The 21,198-nt window shown below is 31.5% G+C and overlaps 1 protein-coding gene across 1 annotated transcript in view; it reads left to right on the forward strand.

The window, feature by feature from the left end:
* The first annotated feature begins 1,274 nt into the window (after window positions 1–1,274).
* LOC139494517 (GTPase IMAP family member 8-like) overlaps window positions 1,275–21,198 on the forward strand; it is a 34,456-nt gene continuing 14,532 nt past the window's right edge. Inside the window, exons 1-3 of the mRNA XM_071282677.1 lie at window positions 1,275–2,035; window positions 2,975–2,996; window positions 5,881–6,009. Of these exons, the coding sequence (XP_071138778.1) occupies window positions 1,275–2,035; window positions 2,975–2,996; window positions 5,881–6,009 (912 nt within the window). The remainder of the gene's footprint in view (window positions 2,036–2,974; window positions 2,997–5,880; window positions 6,010–21,198) is intronic.

Raw genomic sequence — 21,198 nt, forward strand, 5'->3', positions numbered from 1 at the left:
ATGTCAACCTTGAAAGTGAAAAAAAGGTAAATCATTTAATTTTGTTATTTGGTCCACAGAAACTCATTCTTATACAGGTAACAACGATGATTAACATATATGTGTAATCAATGCTATAAAATTAAACAGACATAGAAAAATCCAATTACACGAGTTCGCTTTTTTCTATTTATATCTATATTTATGTTTATATACCTTATATGGTCATCGGAAGTATTCGGAGGACAACTCGATAATTATTTAGATGGTGTCTAGACTAAAAAAAAACACACGAAACGAAGCTACATTTTTACATATTCTCGACATTATGCCACGTAAATTGCTTATTTTATACTTTTTATGATTTGGGTAAATGTTTTACATTGTTATTACTCAAACAAGACTTTGAGTCAAATCGATGACCATGAATTTGACAGCTAGTGCCCCTTAAATGAAAGCTGCATTAATGAAATTAAACATTTTGTTGACCATACACTTCAGTATTAAATTATCGTAGCAAGTTTTTTTTTATATCTTTAGTATACGTTTATACAAAATATAATTTCCTTAAACAAATAATTGAACGTGACCTACTTGATATCTGACCTTAATTACATTTAACGAAAACAAAATTCTTTCGAAAACTTTATAGAGATATATTTAAACTAAAGTTGGGTGTACGCCTTTGTTTTAAGATATGTGTTAAATAGACAAGTCAGTCATATTAAACTGAAGAACATCATAAGTTTTTAATTCTTAATTGAATGGAATAATTAATTTATATTATAAAATCTGTATACACATTTTGTATCACACAAACTTTACCTGGTATAAGATTTTAAGAATTTCTACTTCATTTTGGCCGATAAATAAGGTTCCAGAACACACGAAACTAAATATATTGCTTCCTGGTGTGCAGACAAAATTTTGTGTTTTGAATGATTCATAAACAATCAATTGATTGAAAGTATCCACGCGCACATAAATAATATTCACTCCTGTGTTGACTACTGAACTAAAGATACACTCGGTTGATGTAACGTCAAATGGACTGAGACATCGATCTATTAATTGTAAAACAAACTCATAAAGTACTTACTTGTCATTCGTAAAAGAGCTTTTCAAGCAATAACAGTTATACATGTATTTCGTTTGTTTGGTGTGCTTAAGCTTTTGATATTGCTATTTGTTAAATTAATAATTCAAAAAAATATTCAAAATCCGAGTTTAAATTTATTTTTGAAAAGTAAATATCACGCAGAATATGAATGTATTGTTTAATGTTTCAGGCCAAAATGGGTATCTTTAGAAATGAAAGAAGGATTGTGTTAGTAGGTAAGACGGGGACAGGAAAGAGTTCTACCGGAAACACTATTCTTAATCAACATATGTTTCATGCCGCTCTAGGCCCCTTGGTTGTGACCAGCAGAACGTCATTTGGGACGAGAATTCGTGACGGAAAAAAATTGATTGTAATCGACACACCTGGACTTCAAGGTACCCTTTTCGACGAAAAAGAAGTAAAAACAGAAATAATGAAAGGCGTTGGTATTTCGGTACCTGGACCACATGCAATTTTATACATCATACAAGTAGGTGATAGACTAACTTATGATGAAAGAACTTGCATTAGAAAATTTACTGACATGTTTGGAGAGGACATTTTTGACTTTGTTATAGTAGTGTTCACAAAAGGAAACAACCTAATGGGTAAAAGTTTATATGAATATGTCCATAATGTTCCTGAATCGTTTCAAGATCTTTTCCAAAAATGTAAAAATCGTATAATTGTTATAGAAAACAAAGGCACTGATTCGGAAAAATCCCAGGCAGTCGATTGTTTGCTTGATATGATAGAAACAATGATAGATGACCGTTCATATTACTCAAATGATGTGTTTAAAAAGGCTGAAAGAGCTTTCATGACAAGAATGGGAGAGATCGGACACGCTGAGGATGTACGACAGGAAATACGGGATGGCGGGAAAATTTTGCGATATCTTAGCATGATAGGAGTAGGTGGAATTGTTGGATCTTTAATAACTGGAGCAGCAATGTATGCTGCTCCGGCCGGTATTTTGTCTGGGTTTTCGTGTTCGATTTTATGATTGAATGCTTTTTGTAGTAAAAAAATTAACGTAGACAATTAATAATTGATGTAAATAGTGTCTGTTAGTATTCATTACTATGAATAACAACGCTTTGAATTATAAACTGGGCCTATCTCAATCAAATGTTATAGCTGGAAAAGTCAATAAATATAATGAATATTTTTATTTATTTATTGTTATCTCAAAAATATGCACTTCGTTTTATCATGAATTTAGGCCACACCAATTTAGTTCCTTGTTCGACGGACCCGCCCCCAGACAAAAGTTATTTTTTCATATTCCCGCTTACCGCATCCGGAAATTTAATCATTTCAATTTCCCGTATCGTCTTTTTTTAAATATTATAAAAGAAAATAACACTTTTTTTTTTAAATTCACAAACTCACCTGTATATAATGTTTTTAAACCTACAAGCAACCAATAAAACTGTGTAACTATTTAATTAAGCATCAACACCATATATCCCAAGTGGGAGTGCTCCGAAAAGCATATAACAGAGGAAAATACCTGTATAGAATAGATTTATTGGTGTTCTTCCCCTTACTTACAATTCCCATCAAAACCATTCAGATTTTGGTTGTTAAAATAAAGTATGCAGGACCTCTAAAGGAGAGGGTTGCCTTCAACTGCAATTATTTTGTATGTCGGCGGAAAAAAATATCTATACCCAATGCATGTTTATGCACCTGTCCTGATTCAGTAGTTGTTGATGTGATTCATAGGTATTTCTTCGTTTGTATATATAGATTAGATCGTTGGTTTTTCTGTTTGAATTGTTTACACTAGTAATTTTGGGTCCCTTATAGCTTGCTGTTTGGTCTAGGTCAAAGTCGTGTGTATAAGGCCGTAATATGTCTATGACATGAATAAATTGTTATTATCAGGTTGGGAACAGCCCTCACTCAGGTAAGAGGGCATTTTACTGTTGTAGAAAAGGAAATAGAAAAAACTTGTTTAACTTAAAAGGGGAAAATACATCATATTTTAAACAACTTTTTTAAATGAAGGGTCCACTTTTTTAAATAATATAAAAGAAAATGATATATGTTTAAGTTCAGGAATACTTAAAAAATTCTTGGACATATTTTGACCATTTAATACCTTGCCTGATAGAATATTGTAGAATTGTCTTATTGGCACACATACATTTACTACATGTAATTTTTCAACTATTTCCTGATAAAGAGGAAAAAAACTACATAGATTAAAGAAATGTAAAAGTACAAGTGATAAATCAAGTTTTAAAATTGTCAAAACCTTATTTGAAAATACAGATTGTTTTGAATCGAATATCAGAGAAAATACGTTCAATTGTTGGAGTGCACAAGTTGATAAGTATAATGTGCACCGTAAAATGTTAATACAAAGGTTTTTAAAAAAATCCTGGATAATGCTGCTACAGTTACATAGGGAACTAAACTAATAAATAATGATTTGAAACCTCAATAAGGACTGTATCAGAACGAGGGGAAGATTAGTACTTCGTCTTAAAACTATTTAAGACAGAAACATGTTTATCCTAGTGATCAAAGGCGAGTTTTCGAGTTTAAGTGACAAAACTCTAGTATGAGCAAATATAAAAAGTCTAATTGCACTGTAAAATTTATCCGTGTGTTTGTAGTGTATACTCTTATCTTTCACTGTTATTGCTTGTTTGCTTGTTAGAGAGCTGTCCATAACGCGCTTTTATTATAACTTGTTTTTTGTTTCTTTGAACTAAACTTTTAGGTGATTCTTTTTGCCACTTCTATGGTTTTACTCAATATTCTTATATTTGCTTGTCTTGCTCTGTGTTTGTTATATGTTTGTATTGTATCTCATGTCTTAACGCCTGCAGTGGGTAATCAATATACTTTTCAGAATTATTCCACTGCAATGCCTCGGTCTACTCCTTCCGTAATTGCTATCCTAACTTAAAGCTTTGGTGTTTGCAGCTTTAAATTATCTACTATCACAAAATATAATACTATGATCTAATGAAACGTTAAAACCACAATAAACTTCTCCAAATTTGAAGTATCCCCGTGCTAAACAGAAATGTGTTCCTAATAAAAATTTCACTATTAATAATCGAAATTAACATCTTAAATTTCTCACATTTTATATTGTGTTAAAGGAGGCAATGCCTCTGCAGCAATATTGTTTACAAAAGTGCAAATGGATTTCTACAAATATTCCCGTGCAAGGCCAAAAAAATACAAACCTGCCCCAAATAACCTTTAAATAATACCGTTCGGTCATCAGTGAACTAATTACTTTTCTCACCTTTCCTGAAATGACTTGACAAATCAAAGCTTCAAATATTATATAACATAAACGTAACCGAAAGGTAGTCTTCAATATGTTGTGCTAACTGTAAAAAGTAAAATCACAAAAATACTGAACTCAGAGGAAAATCAATTCGGAAAGTCCATAATCACATGGCAAAATCAAATAACAAAACGCATCAAAAACGAATGGACAAGAACTGTCATATTCCTGACTTGGTACAGGCATTTTCAAATGTAGAAAATGGAAAGTGCATTCTAAAACGAAGACAAGAACAGCTTTACATCTTCAGCAGACCTAACAAATTTATAAGTTCAATTTACCAACATTTTACCGTAAAATTTGCAAACGGTCTTAGTTTGAACCACTTCAGACAGTGTAGTCCCTATGTCTAAATAACAATGACATACGCTAAGGGAAACGTCCTCTAATGATATCACGACTAGTGTTGATAAAAGAAAACGCAATTGTAGGTCTCACAACAGTCACATTAAACGCAATCAAAGAAATAAACAGCGTTCGAATTTAACTCTTGATGTTTTTTGTCTATATTTGAAAATAATTATAGACATCAATGATTATGCAAACTATCGGTTTTTTTTTTAATGTCGATGACACCTTATTAGTAAATTCATTGGAAGTTGTATGTGTACTGATTGGTATTTTAGTCTTATAATTATGTTATATTAATAAAACATTGGCTTTGAACTTACTTTCAGTGATTTGAACTTTGGCGGATCGTTGTCTCATTGGACAAAATGCTGGATATTATACCAAATCTCTTTATTTTTATTAATAAGAAAAATACCTATATTTTGAATATTTCCTTTTTGCAATGTTTGTTTTAATAGTTTCTCTATAGAGTAACTATAGAATAAACAATATCAAGCACATAATTTAATATATAAAGAGCTTTTCAAATTACATGTATAATCAATTCAGTTGTTTTCATAAGCCTTCCATAAAATGCCGAGCATTTGTTGACATTTTGAGAACTTATTGATTATTCCTTTCCACTGCATATTTATTGTGTCAGTAGGAGTTTATACATTGATGCATTCAGTACTGATGAGATTTTGGAGCAATAACTGCGTCTCCTAATTTCGTAGAACATGTAGATCGTCTTACATTTTTGGTATACAGTTGTTGGTTATTCGCATTCAGCATGCCCAATTAGTGGTTTATCAGACAGAGGGTTTTACGTAAACTTAACTTAGCTTGATGGACAGGTCTGCTCTTGTAATCTTCCGGAATTCAAACCCCGAATGTAAATAATAAATATCAGAAACACTGTATGTAGGCATGGATTCTTACTTATAAGTAAGAAATTAGGATTGCACTCAATCTTTTCTTTTTAATTTCGAAACTAAAAATCGAAGAACCAGTTCTTCAGCCGAGAGAAACGATAGCGGAATCATTATACGTTGTTACCCACTCAGTCTTTTAATTTATGTGTGGTTATGTAAATATTATATTTGTTTTTGAAATGAAATATATTTATATATACTTAGTCTATTTGTAGGACAATACAATGGAACATTCAAATGATGTACGTCTTGTACTAGTAGGGAAAACTGGATCAGGTATAAGCTCTAGTGGTAATGTTATTTTGAATAGAGGATTTTTCGAAATTTGTGATTCTCCATTATCCGTAACGATGGAGTGTAAGAGTGGGGAAATTATAAGAAAATGATATTACTCGATTTATTTCACTTGACTGGGCGGAGTTTAACCGATTCGCTCACAATAAACCAGTCCATCTATAGATAGGTGTTTTAGGATAAACTCATCAATGGAGTGATCAGCCATTGTTTCGTAAATTCCTTTGATGACACTGACAGGTGATTAGAAATCAGTTATAATTATAACGGCAATCATCCTTATCACACACATCTTCAAATAGACTGTCCTTATGCAAATTATAACGTAAGCTCTGCCCGATCAGTTGAAATAACATTGGTAATACCGAGATGGTTTTGTAGACACTCCCGGACTGTTTAATACAAAATTAAACCGAGAAACAGTCAAGAAAGAAATAGCTAACTGCATGAATTTACTGACCCTCGGACCAAATGTAATCGTCCTGATATGTGTGGCATAATTGCCAATGAACAGAAATCAATGTCTGTCCATATTAATACATGAAATGTCCACTGGATAAAATCTCAACTACTTTTAAAAAGAAAAAAACAAAGAACCTAATGACTTATTTTTTTTTTTACTGTACTCGATAATAGATCAATTGAAACTAAAGCTTAATTCAAAATAAAGTAATTAAGTTTTCATACATTAAAAAGGTATGCCATTGACTTTCTGAGTACAATCTTCACATCTTCAAATGTACCCTTATAGATCAGATATGTGTCCATATATTTTTACAAATGTTATCGTCACTTAGTTACCAAAAAAAAAGTTGATAAAGAAATACTTTGACTGATTATATTTCTTTTAGAAAAGGTAAAACGAGAAGTTGAAAATTAACGAATGCTATACCTAGTACATTTTCTTAAGAAGGGTCATTATTGAATAGTGACTGAAAAGAAATCACCAAGCTTTTACCAAATTTTAACACAGCTTGACCTTCAAAACCGTGTCTTAGAGTACCAAAAACATCAATAGAACAAATTTTATACACAATTGAATTTAGTGATCTCTTATGAATTGATGTTGCAAACTTAATTGAAGATTTACGAGAGAATGAAATACAATAGGAAATATCTGAGACACAGTTTTGGAGGTCAAACTGTGTTGTGCAAGAATCTAAAAAATATTTTTGGATGCTATGAATAACAATGAAGCTAAACTCATTCAAGTATGGACATCATAATATAGCAACTAATTACATAAAAATTAATTATGTAATAATTATGTCATAATGAAATTATCACAATTTTAAAGATTATTCATTCTTCTTTCTTTTGGTACCTCATTTATAAAGTTTAAAGGAGGATGAGTGGAATTACATCAGTTTAAAGATGTCTGATTGGGGATGAAAAATCTTTGTATTGTACTACCTTAATTAAAAAGTTTAGTAGGCACATGCAATGAAAACCTTTTCCCTTTTTTTGTTCTTTCTCATGGATTTGACGATATTAATTTGCCCCTTTTTGAACTTTCTTCAATACAAGTTTCAGAGATTTTTGACGTTGAGAATTAACATTTATAGAAATAAAAACAAATACGCGCAGTCGTTCAGACATTTTCTACGACGGCTGTCTCATTTTTGCCTGCTCAAGTAGATCTATTTTGAATGTACAAATTAAACTCTTAGTGAGTTGAATGAAAATATAATCATCATAATGGTATATGTATTGTGCATCACAATGTTTTTTTTTTCTGAAATTAATATTATTTCAGACTAATGAAAGTTGTTTTAACTTTTAATCTATAGTCATCAATGACAAGGTACAATTGTATGTGAATGAAAGACATAAATACACATATGGAACACGATGAATTTCTATATATACAGTGTTACAGAGATAAAATTACAGTGCTTACATCGAAATGCTGAGGATGTTTTCACATTTGCTATACATTGTATTTTACTATTTTACATGCCTTGCAGTATCTTTGTGCTTCAACTAACATTGATAATGACTGCATTTTCGACTTTTTAATCTGTAAATCTTGCAAACTAGCAGTAGTTGGTGGTGTCCTTTATTGGTAAAATGGTGTTCCATATTCATGTTTTGCACAAAGTGTCCCTTATCAGACTAAGCGACACAATTTAAATCTCAAGATCTAATAAACGTATTAAAAGAGGGACGATACGAGTGATGATTTATCCAATCATACAAATGAGATTACAGAAATTGTATACCTTATGCAATCAGCACTTAGCTAACAGTTAGTTTGAACATTTGTTCAACAAGGAAAACACTGTTTTTAAAAAGGTAAGTTGTGTTAGACTCTATACGTTAAGAAATATATATGTGTTTACGTACCTCCTTTTTCCTGACTTTTTTCTTTTTGATACGAACATCACAAGTGAGTCTATTGACGAAACGCGTGACTGATGTACACAATTTTATTCCTGGTATATTTGATGAGTTTATTCATACAAATTTTAATAATAACGAATACCAATATTTTAACTATTCATGTACATTACTTGTCAAACATATCTCTTATCGGAATAATGGATTTTAATTCGACAGGTTTCAGCATATGGTTAATCACTGAACTTAAAAAAAAGAAAATTCAAAAAAAGAAATCCCTAATTAAAATCAAAATCTAAAACACATCAAACGAATAAAAAAACTGTCATATTTCTGACTTGGTACGGGCATTTTCTTATGTAGAAATTGTTTTTTTAAACCGGTTTTAAAGCCATCTAAACTGCTCACTATGACAGTCGCATCACAATCAATCATATTGACAACGGTATATGAACAAATCAAGGAGACAGAAACGGTAAAAATTTTCAAAAATAAGGGCCAATATTGTGTAATAATCTGTGTTGATAACGTTTTTTTTTTTGCTATTTGCTTGGATTTTTACATATTGTTTTCTTTAGGTGAATTTGTAAACGGATATTCAAAATAGTTGAGTGCCTTTTTAAACAATTTCATCGACTCGGTTGTATCGTCTGGGTCTGCTCACGCAATCACTGATGTGGAACCGATAAGGGAATTCTGACATGCACACAGTGTTACTTTCTGCTTTTCCACTTCAACTAAGAACAGTATATTGTGTCTTGGATATGGTAACTGTAACCATGTGCATTAACACTTTAAAGGGATCGTTATTATTTAAACTAATTGGTTCACTTTTGATTGTTTCAAAATGTAATCGTCCTGATGTATGGCATAATGGCCAATGAACAGAAATCAATGTCTGTCCATATTAATACATAAAATGTCCACTGGATAAAATCTCAACTACTTTTAAAAAGAAAAAAAACAAAGAACTTAATGACTTAATTGTTTTTTACTGTACTTATACATTAAAAAGGTATGCCATTGACTTTCTGAGTACAATCTTCACATTCACCTCAAATGCTTAGTCAGCACTACAATAATGCATATAGCAAGACGGAATGTAGTTATCATGTTCGTTTTATTCATAAAACTGTGTTCTGAAATCCTGTGCTTTGAAAAATATGTCCCTTATCATAATAAACGTGACATTAAATACATACATCGAAACGATGAATAAAATGTACCCTTATAGAGAAGATATTTGTCCATATATGTTTACAAATGTTATCGTCACTTAGTTTCCAAAAAATAAGTTGATAAAGAAATACTTTGACTGATATTTTTTCTTTTAGAAAAGGTAAAACGAGAAGTTTTAAATTAACAAATGCTAGAGTACATTTTCTTTTGAAGGATCATTCTTAAGAAGGATCATTATTGAATATTGAATGAAAATAAATCACCAAACCTTTACCAAATTTTAGTTATGTATTTGAATTAAGGTAGCACAATACAAAGATGTTTACACTCCCAATCAGACAACTTTAAACTGATGTAATTCATTTGATCCTTCTTTATATTTTATAAATGAGGTACCAAAAGAAAGAAGAAAGATTAATCTTTCAAATTGTGATAATTTCATTATGACATAATTATTGAATAATCAATTGTTATCTAATTAGTTGCTATATTGTGATGTCCACACTTGAATGAATTTAGCGTCTTTGTTCTTCATAGAATCCCAAAATATTTTAAAGATTCTTGTACAACACAGCTTGACCTTCAAAACCATGTCTCAGATTTCAAAAAACATCAATAGATCAAATTTTATACACAATTGAATTTAGTGATCTCTTATGAATTGATGTTGCAAAGTTCATTTAAGATTTATGAGAGAATGAAATACAATAGGAAAAATCTGAGACACAGTTTTGATGGTCTAACTGTGTTGTGCAAGAATCTATAAAATATTTTGGGATGCTATGAATAACAAAGAAGCTAAATTCATTCAAGTATGGACATCACAATATAGCAACTAATTACATAACAATTAATTATGTAATAATAATTTAATAATGAAAATATCACAATTTGAAAGATTATTCATTCTTCTTTCTTTTGGTACCTCAGTTATAAAATTTAAAGAAGGATGAGTGGAATTACATCAGTTGAAAGACTTTGCTCAGATCAATTTCACGTAAAATTCACATCAAATGAGCTGACACGAAAAAAATCATTTGGAAATAACCACGTGAAATGCGATTTCAAGTGAACTTTACAAAAAAAAAAACAATTTGATAACTTTATTTTGAAAACTCACTTATACCCTCAATTGAGGTAATATTCGCGTGACTTTTATTTCAGTATCAACATAGATGAAAATTCATGTGATTGAAATTGACCTAAGTAGATATCAAATCTTCACAGTTTAAAAAAATTAAAAACACAGTGCTTACTACGAAAAGCTGATGAATTTTTCACATTTGTTTTTCATTTTTTTTTTAATACCTGATTTGCAGTTACCTTGCCTAACCTAATATTGATAACGACTGCTTTTTCATATTTTGATCTGTAAATGGTGCATATGCAAAAGCAAATGTAGTTGGTGGTGTCCCTTACTGGTAAAATAGTGTCCTATATTCGTGTTTTGAAAAAAAGTGTCCCTTATCAGACTTAACGTCAACATTTAAATCTCAAGTTCTAATAAACGTATTAATCGACACAAATGGTGATTTATTGATACATATAAGTGAGATTACAGAAGTGATTCCCGTGGCATGTTTACCTTATGCAATCAACACGTCGCTAACAGTTAGTTAAATAATTTGATCGATAAGGGAAACACTGTTTTTAAAAAAGGTAAGTTATGTTAGACTTACGTTAAGAAATATATATGTGCTTTCGTACTTCACTCTTCTTGACTTTTTCTTTTTGATACGAGCATCATTGGTGTGTCTTTAGACCAAACGCGTGACTGATGTACACAATTTTAAGTCTGGTATATTTGATGAGTTTAATCATTCAAATACCCCAAAATGTACATTACTTGTCAAACGTATCTCCTATCTAAATTATGGATTTTTAATTTGTCAAGTTTAAGCATCTGTCGATAAACATATTTTTTGACATTCTACTATTTGCTTGATTTTGTACATAATATTTTCTTTCGGTGACGTTGTAAAGGGATATTCAACATGTTAGAGTGTTTATCAAACATTTTCACAGACCCGATAATATAGTCTGGACGTGCGCACTATAGGAATAAATTAGGGTGGAGCAGGAACGGGAATTGAGACTTGTAAAAGTGTTAAGCCTCGGTCACACCTTACCGGATAGCACGAACGGACGCCTAATGGATGAAAATAAAAGTTGTCCGTTGACAAAATTGTTATCCGTTGGGAGTCCGTTGATGTACTGACCGAATAAAACGGACGTGTAACGGGTGACTAACGGACACACACCGGATATGCAACGTACGAGAAACGGTAACGTACCGGACAGAACGGATGTCGAACGTACATCCAACGGACGAGTACCGCATAAAACAAACACCTAACGGAACAGTACCGGATAAAACAGACGAACAATATATACGGAAAAATTAAAGGAGACAATAATAAAACATGTACATCGCATAAATATTCAAAATGTTTAGGTGTAACTAGTTTTGGTTTATTCTTCAAAATACCACAAAAGGTCAGTGTCTGACCTGAATAGGACCTACTTGATTGTGAAGAATCGCCCTTACTCTAAGGTCGATTATGAATAATAAGAATTCATGAACGTTAAGAAATCTGACATACCAATAATTGGCATTTCTGACGCGAAATTTTCAATTGGCATTTATCCGTTTAGACCCGTTCATCATCCGTTTTATCCGTTATACGTCCGGAAGAAATCCGTTTCTCATTCGTTCAACATCCGTTTTATCCGTTAAACGTCCGATAGAAGTCCGTTGGTGAATTTATCTTCCAGACCTCAAACGGATTTATAACTGACACGTAAAGGATACAAAACAGAAACGAAACGGACGAGTACCGTACAAAACGGACGCCTAATGGACGTTCAACGGACATTTTATCAGTTGGACGTCCTTTAAAGTTTTTAACATGCTCAAAATTTCCACCGAACAGAACGGACGTCGACGGATAAAACGTACAATTAACGGACATGCAACGGATATGGACGGAAGTCTAACGGATAACAACGGACGTCTAACGGACATGAACGGATTGACAAAAAGTTATCCGTTAGGCGTCTGTTCGAGCTATCCGGTAAGGTGTGACCGAGGCTTTACATTCTGCTGTTCCACTAAGCACAGAATATTGTGCCATAGATAAGATATATATCATGAAGACTATAACCAAACAATTTAACATTTACGTGGGATCGGTCTTATACAAAGTAAGCGGTTTATGTTTGATTATTTCAAAGGTAAAAGATATGTATGACACTTTGGTCAATGAACAGAAATCAATGTCTTTCTATAGTAACACATGAAATGTCCACACGAAAAAGTATAATCTTCTTTAAAACAAAACACAAAACCAAAGGCCATCTAACTGTTCTCTGTAACTGCAAATATTAAAAATTCTGTACTCCTGTTATTGATAAAAGAACAAAATGAAAGCTTTATTTCCATTCAGTTTTCATGCATTAAAAAGGCATGCTTTTGATTTTCTGAGTACATTCTTCACATTGACCGTCCTTTGGCGTCAGTTTATTCAGACATTTTGAATACTTCATGTTCAATATAAGGCACACAGCAAAACGAAATATAGTTGTCATGTACCTTTATTTATCCAGACAGTATCCTTATAGATAAGATATTTGTACTTACATGTTCACAGTTAAATGTTTTTGTCACTGAGCTACCAGCAATTAGTTGATAAGGAAATAGTATTTTACTTTTTAGAAAAGGTCATTAGAAGTTTAAAACAAACAAATGCTATACCGAGTATATGTTTTGGAAGAAGGGTGATAACAATCTGTGTATGAATAGAAATCACCCAACCTTTACCAAATTTTACTTATGTTTGTTAATTAATTTAAAAAGTTAAGAAGGCACATGTTATAAAAACTAATGTTTCCCTTTTTGTTCTTTCTCTTCAATTCGAATATATTAGTTTGCCCCTTTTTGAACATTCTTTAATAATAGTTATCAAAGGTACCAGGATTATAATTTAGTACGCCAGACGCGCGTTTCGTCTACATAGTTTCAAATTTTTTTGACGTTGAGAATTGATATTTAAAGAAATAAAAACAAATACCCTCAGTCGTTCAGACATTTTTTCCTGGCAGGTCAAACTAAATTTAAGAGAATAGTATGCTCTGTTTTTCCATTAAGGTCACGGTATTGTTTAGTTACACCAAATACCTCTAGTCTCGGACTTAGACTTATGTAACATGTGTAACGAATTTGTAGGAAAAAGTTTCCCAGCGGAACTTTCTTTGGTACCTAGCACGTTTAAAAACTTAGTTACAGTGTCTGTCTAATTCAATACCTGCTTCATAATCTGAGCTTATCCCCCGCGTAGTATATATGCATTTTCCTTACTTCCGCAATTGTTCCTTGTGAAATATTGAATTATGTAGATTGTCCATAATGTTATGCCTGAAATTAAATATTTAATCCACTAGCGATTTTATCTTATAATGTTGATCATTTGCACTCTTTTTAGTAAATGCATCACTTGGTTGCTAAATTGTCAATGAATGCGACCACTCGCTAAGTACCCTTTATCCCTTCCCCGCCTGCATTATACTTATAGTATCAACATTTTATTATCCTATCATCCATCTTCTATGTAAACTGCGTCTATCCTTTCATTATTTGTTTCCTTTTGGGAAAATTCATAACTGTGATTAGCTAGAAATATAAAAGTACTTTTATCTGGCTCACGTGAACAACAAAAAAAACGAGAAAGTGTTTCAATAACCCCACTTTTATATTGTTTTATCGATAAATAAAAGGATGATATAATTTTGACAATTAAGTATGTCATTTTTGTTGTTTACATATTGATTTTTTTTTTAATTATTATAAAAATTACAATGTCATGTTGACTGATGTGCCACAATGGTTGACAATTTTAAGAATTATGTCTGTATGTTTTGAATATAAATTGTTGAAAAAAAATTCGAATTCTTGTAATTGACATACAAGTGACGGGTTGAGCTAGCTTTGAAAAGAAGTTAAACCCACTTTTTGCTACATAAGAAAAGTTCGTACCAAGTCAGGAATGTTAATGTTCTTTTTCAATTTGTTCGATGTGTTAGATGTTTTAATTTTGTCATTTGGTAAGAGACGATTAGTTTTGAATAAGACTTGGAGGTGCATTTTATTGGTTATTTTACCTGTTTATCCTCTGTATTTGTAATAAAGTTAGAAAATATTAAGATTTCGTATTATGAAGGTTACTTGTAAGATCTATACAAAAACCCTTACAAAGTATCAAACTCTAAAAGATTCATTAAATACATGCTCGACAAATTTCAAATTTTGGAATATTTGACATAGGTTTATGAAAGCTCAATATTGTTTTATTTCATCTTCCAATGAGTTTTACATACTATACTTATAACCAAATCTGAGCAATACACCTAAGCAGTAAGTTAAACAAAATGTATCATGCATATGTAAATGATCTACTGTTATGTTGGTAAAGTTTTAGATGACGACAAGTTTGAAATATACATAGAATATTAAGGCATACACAATTTGAATTATTGGTGTATTCCTCAATCAATTGTAAAATACCATAAAAAAGAAAGTAAAAAAAAAAAGACCAGCAAAAGCAAATCATTCAACATTTTTAGTCTACATTGTCCAGTTTAATTTATCCTTTTTTTATTTAGAATTAAAATTATGCCTTTCAATTGTGTTCAAATCAGAAAAAATAACACTTTTGTTTTTTGTGCCTTCAAAGCGCTTTTCCTAGTTGACTGATCTACAAAAAAAAAGAAATCCAATCATTTATAAATAAAAATCGTTAAAGGCTTTATAAAATAAAGGAACAGAAGAAATAAACCTCCAAATCCAACTCATGTCAAAATTTCCTGAGGCAGTTGGGTCAGTATGTGTATCTTAATTCTATGCTTACTTGAAGATTTGAAAAAAAATAAAAAAAAATATATACCAGTACCAAAGCATTGTCATCTAAAGACAAAACTAGTAGCGCCAGATCTCTTAGAGACAAATTAAATTCCGAAGTAAAATATAAATTGAAAACAATCCTTGCAAAACGCGAAAAAAAACGATGAAAAAACAACCATGCCTACAGAACACTATATAGAAAAGGTTAAGCATTTTACAGTATCCATACATAAAAATAATTTACATTGGCCCTAGGTGACTTTTCAAATGTAGATATCACTGAAAAAGCTCCAAATTATCTCCCTTTGGTGCAAACATACCATTTTTTGGCATTAGAATTGAAATATTTTTTATAACTCATTGGTGACCTATATTTTTATTGTTGTTTGTTAATAAGCTGTACATAAACTAAATAATTGTAAAATGTAATTTAGTTATGTTTTATTTCGATAATACCGCTATTTTTCCTATTAGTTCAACAGAAAAAAAGGACATAATTAACAAAATGAATGTATTCTTCTTTAGAAAGCAGATTGTGAGCGTAAATGAACGGTGACCCCATTTTTTTATTTCATTTTTCTTTTAAGTATAAGATAAAGGTCATTTAAAGAAAAATATAGCGAAATCCTATATTAAATTAAAAAAAATGATTTTGACCCGCGAGCCCCCTCAAATGCGCTTTTGTATGCAACAATTCGATAGTGAACGGCAAAAGTATGCAGTGTAGATTTTAGTCGCCCGTCCTAATAACATGTATTTGTTTAAGGAACTCATCCATGTTAATGATATCTGTAACGAGCACTTTAAAATTATCTTATCTTAATATTTATGAATCAATAAACATAACTGTTACCCTATCTATTATATTGCATCTTTGATATTCCTTTTACTGTAAAAATAAGATTTTGTTTTCAAAAAGGAAAGTATTGACCAAACAAGTCTGAAATTAACAATGATTAATTAAAATTTAAATACAAGTTGGGAGATTTATGTATGAAATGCAAATAACACTTTATCAGTGCCATGTGCCATAAACGCTTTTCTGGATCTACTCCCTTCAGTTATTACGTAGTAATTTATTATTCATTCAATGGATGCATTAACAAAATATGATTTTGTTTGTATGCAATAGAATTGAAAACTGCATTAATGGAATATAAAATATCGATGAAAATATACTTCAGTATTACACTATCGAAGCAAGAAAAAGTTTTTTACCACTTAAGTTTACGTATATAAAAAATATAATGTCCATAAACAAATAAATGATCTTGAACAACGTTATATCTTACCTTAATTGCATATAACGACAACAAGGTTCTTTAAAAAAAACTTTGTAGAGAAATATTTAGACTAAAGTATGCCTGTACGCCTTTGTTAAGATAAATGTTCAATAGACAAGGCTGCCAGTTATTTTTAACTGAGGAACATCATAAGTTTTTAAATTTTTAATTAAATGGAATAAAATTGAGAAAGGAAATGGTGAATATGTCAAAGCGACAACCACCCGACCATAGAGCAAACAACAGCCGAAGGCAACCAATGGGTCTTCAATGTAGCGATAATTCCCGCACCCGTAGGTGTCCTTCAGTTGGCCCCTAAAATATGCATAATAGTACAGTGATAATGGACGTCATACTAAACTCCGAATTATACACAAGAAACTAAAATTTAAAATAATACAAGACTAACAAAGGCCAGAGGCTCCTGACTTGGGACAGGAGCAAAATTGCGGCGGGGTTAAACATGTTTATGAGATCTCAACCCTCCCCCTATACCTCTAGCCAATGTAGAAAAGTAAAACAATAACAATAGTTCATTTATATTATCAAATCTTTAATATGAGGCAGGCATTACCTGTGAAAGGGGACGAAGTCTGTATGATTTTTTTTAATTCAAGCATATCTTAATTTTGAAACGGAAATACCGTAACGTTTCCGATTTTGGTTTTGTTGTTAGGGATTTTAGTTGTGATGGTATTCAAGTTATGCAATGTAAACAAAGAAACGCCATCATTAGGTGACGTTTTTTTCATATCAAGGAATTATTAGAAATGAAATTGATATTGCGTTCCTTCCTATTTTATACAGACTGATAAATATAATTGACGCCCGTCAAGCAAAAACCACCCTTATCGCATTTGACGTCGTTATCGGTAGTCAACGCTAGAATGTAACGTAGAACAAACCGATAAATTGCACGTTGAAATTGAGATATTTTTTCTAAACATAGCGTTATCAATGCGAACTGAATAGTATATTCTTATATTACATATAAATACTTCTGTAAAATAATGCCGTATTTACGATTTAAAATTTAATTTTGTGATAAATTTCTATTCAAACTTTTCAAATGCTTGTTTTGACATACGCTGTATATTCCTATTGTCTTGAGAGGAATGATTTATAAACAATATAATAAAATCCCACACATCACCATGTCTCATTAATACATAGTACCACGATATGTGATGATACACGTATTAACCTTCTACAATATATAAACAATACCAATGTTGTGTAAAAAAAAAACCACATAAATATTTTATAAAAGTTTTTTTCCGCTGCTGGATTTCTTTTATACTTTTAATACGGCAAGTTATTGTATGAATAACCTAAGAAAATAATTTAATATTTGGCGCAACATGCATTATGCATGCCAAATGCGGAAAATCTTCAATGGTTAATCACACGAGAGAGTTTGCTTACAAGAAATTAAGTACGAAAGAGAAGAAAGTCTGTCTGAAATTTTTGTCTTTTATTTTGCCACGCTTTAATGAACATGTGTACTAAGTTTCAAGTTGATTGGACTTCAACTTCATCAAAAACTACCTTGACCAAAACCTTTAACCTGAACTGGGACGAACGAACGGACGAACGAACGGTACGACGAACGAACGAACGGACCCACAGACAAGAAAACATAATGCCCTCTACTATCGTAGGTGGGGCATAAAAATTTGCAATGCGTTTAAAACTGTTAGTATGAAACAAATATCAGTTCATAATTATATCAAAAGTGGGGGTATACTGTTTAACCTCTGTCTGTCCATTAGTCAATCCATCCGTCAGTCCGTCCGTTCGTCCCATGAATATATTCGTCGCATATCTCTTAGGAACTACATTACAAGGATTTCTAAAATTTTGTTTCAGGGTTTATATAATTCAGTTATATCGTGCGATGCGTTTTCAGATTCATCACTCAACAACTTCCTGTTTACCGAAATATTTCGGCGGGAGTATTTCGGCGGGAGTATCATCAGTAAATCAATGTTTCACTTGTTTTATAAATGCTTTAGAAGTTTACTTAAATCTCCTACAAAAATCACCAAAATCGGCTTTAGAGATCCCGGCCACTCATCTTCTAAGTGGAAAGGGGGTGGAAATAACTCGGCTCATACGGCACAAAAACTATAATAAACCTAAAATTCGGTTCTTTGGCCAGGATGTTGTCTTTTTGACAGATTCTGCATTACCTTTCTCAATTTAGTTCAGGACAAGTTTTATCTTAATTCTTGTTTTACATTTTCTAAAAGTAAACAAAATATAGGTGTTCTGCATCCATTCGAAAACAAATCTTTTAATCTTTTTTTCTTAAATGGTCTGAGTGGTAGGCCATGAAGAAACAAAACAACAAAGAAAGGAAAAAAATTCATCAGTGATCATTATAAAATGAAAATCGCTAGAGGCTTGAGCTAATTCGAAAAATGATTAACAATTTTGGATGCATACGCGAGATTGTTTAAGCTGGTTAATCATTGTTACAATGTTGTCAAATATATGTATACTATTAAATGGTCACAGTTCAATTTCGTTGTATTAATTTTCTTTGATTGTGAATAAAATGAGATGCGGGATATTGTTTGACTTAAATTGAGTTGTTAACTTTGTTGAAATAAATATGCAACTCTAGTACGAAAGGTTATACAACGACGAGAAGACATTTTTTAAATTGATGATTTTCACTTAATGATCAGGAGTCACTGACTGTATCACCCGTCGTGTAAACCTCTAAATTCACGGATAGATAAGGTTAACAATCCGATAATAAACTTTCAATGGTATTTTTAAACGCCATGTAAAATCAGAAACAGAGACAAATGCAATTTTGCAATGTTGCGTTATTTTTAAAAAAAAGATGATGCTGGATATATTACAATGATCTGTAAACATGAGGCAAGGACTAATGGAGGCAGTACAAGCTGAAAAAAAACACATAATTAGATCACATCAAGTAAACTTGTTGTTCTTCATATTTTTTTTCAATCTTGAAATGTCATACTTTAGATGTTAAAAAACAATCTATTTTACTTTTGCATAATATTGAAATTTTCAAGTTCACTTCGAATCAAATTTCTCTGATAAGGGATATCCAGTCGAAACTTATTATAATTATAGTAATACATAAAAATAGTTGATACGGACAGATTAAAATTTCGCACATGAGATATATTTTTAATGTTATTTAATAAAGTTTTCAAATGTTATTTTTCGTTTAAATCACTTTTAGTTTAACGTGCATTTTAGTTTGTTTTGTAAACATTAACATGCGTATATATTTATTGCAAGAAATATATCTGAAACGGATGAAATTGCACTCGCAGCTGCAGTTCTCATTTAACGATAACATTGGAGATAATACATGTAGAAATGAACTATTCAAAGAAGGCAAAGATATGTATTTATTGGGTAAATTAAAAAAAAACGGCGTAGATAAATCCCGTTCTAGATACGGAGAGCGAAAGCGAACAAAATTTTACATAAACTTTTGACGACAGGTAAGTTTGTCGAGATACATTTCTGTTACCTATAGTATTCGAAAGTCCCGTTTAAAATCTTTGATTAAACACATCAACAGTAAAAGAAATACCTTGAAATTATCAAAATTTTAATGGACGTCCAAAAAATACATTTTCATTGGTACAATATTTGAAAAATTATGCTAGTCTGCATGGTTTACCACAAACAGTACCTCATAGCAGACATGACTCTGAACCTCAGATTGTGTTATCTTCTTGTGAATAAAAATAGTCGGGTTTTGACACATATGTATCAGCATTTCAGACATTTTGTAGATATAAGAAGATGAGTATGAGTGCCAATGAAAAGACTCACCATCCATGTCATAATTTAAAAAAGTAAGCCCTTAAAGGTCAAAGTACGGTCTTCAACACGGATCATCTATAGACTAGATATGTCCACTGAACAGAATGGACAAATGTCTGGTCGCCTTGCTGTCCGCACATAATATTTGCATCTATATATTCTGATGTGTGTCGTAGATGGGACTCTTATACTAGTACAATAGTCCCAGGTCGTAGTTATAGGCCTTCAATATTGAGATAAAACATACCGTATCGTCGGCTATAAAAGACCCCGATATGAAAAATATGAAACAATTAAATTAATTACAGCCGATTCCATTGAGTGTGTAGGCAAAGGTAATATCTTTGGTTAGCTAAGGTATACGACCATCCTTTCGGAGTAGCCTGGTCTTACAGACAGATAGATTGGTTATCTGTCGGATGAGTATACTTTAAAAGGAGTGTAGTTTACCTGAACTAAAAATGACTTCACGGTTAAGCTAGCCGCGAATCAAGCTAACCAAAGATATTACCTTTGCCTTCACACTAAATAGAATCGGCTGTAAATTAATACCAGTATTAAACGCCCTATTGGCAAAATATATTCCATTCCTTTAGATTAAATGTTCAAAACACTGACCTTCCACGACAAATTCCCACATTAAGCTCCTTTAATCTATATTGCATTTCTAATTTTATTGTCAATTTGATTTTGAATGGCCAAACTGTTTTAACTGGCAA

This window comes from Mytilus edulis, chromosome 11, assembly GCF_963676685.1.
Source record: "Mytilus edulis chromosome 11, xbMytEdul2.2, whole genome shotgun sequence".
NCBI lineage: Eukaryota > Metazoa > Mollusca > Bivalvia > Mytilida > Mytilidae > Mytilus > Mytilus edulis.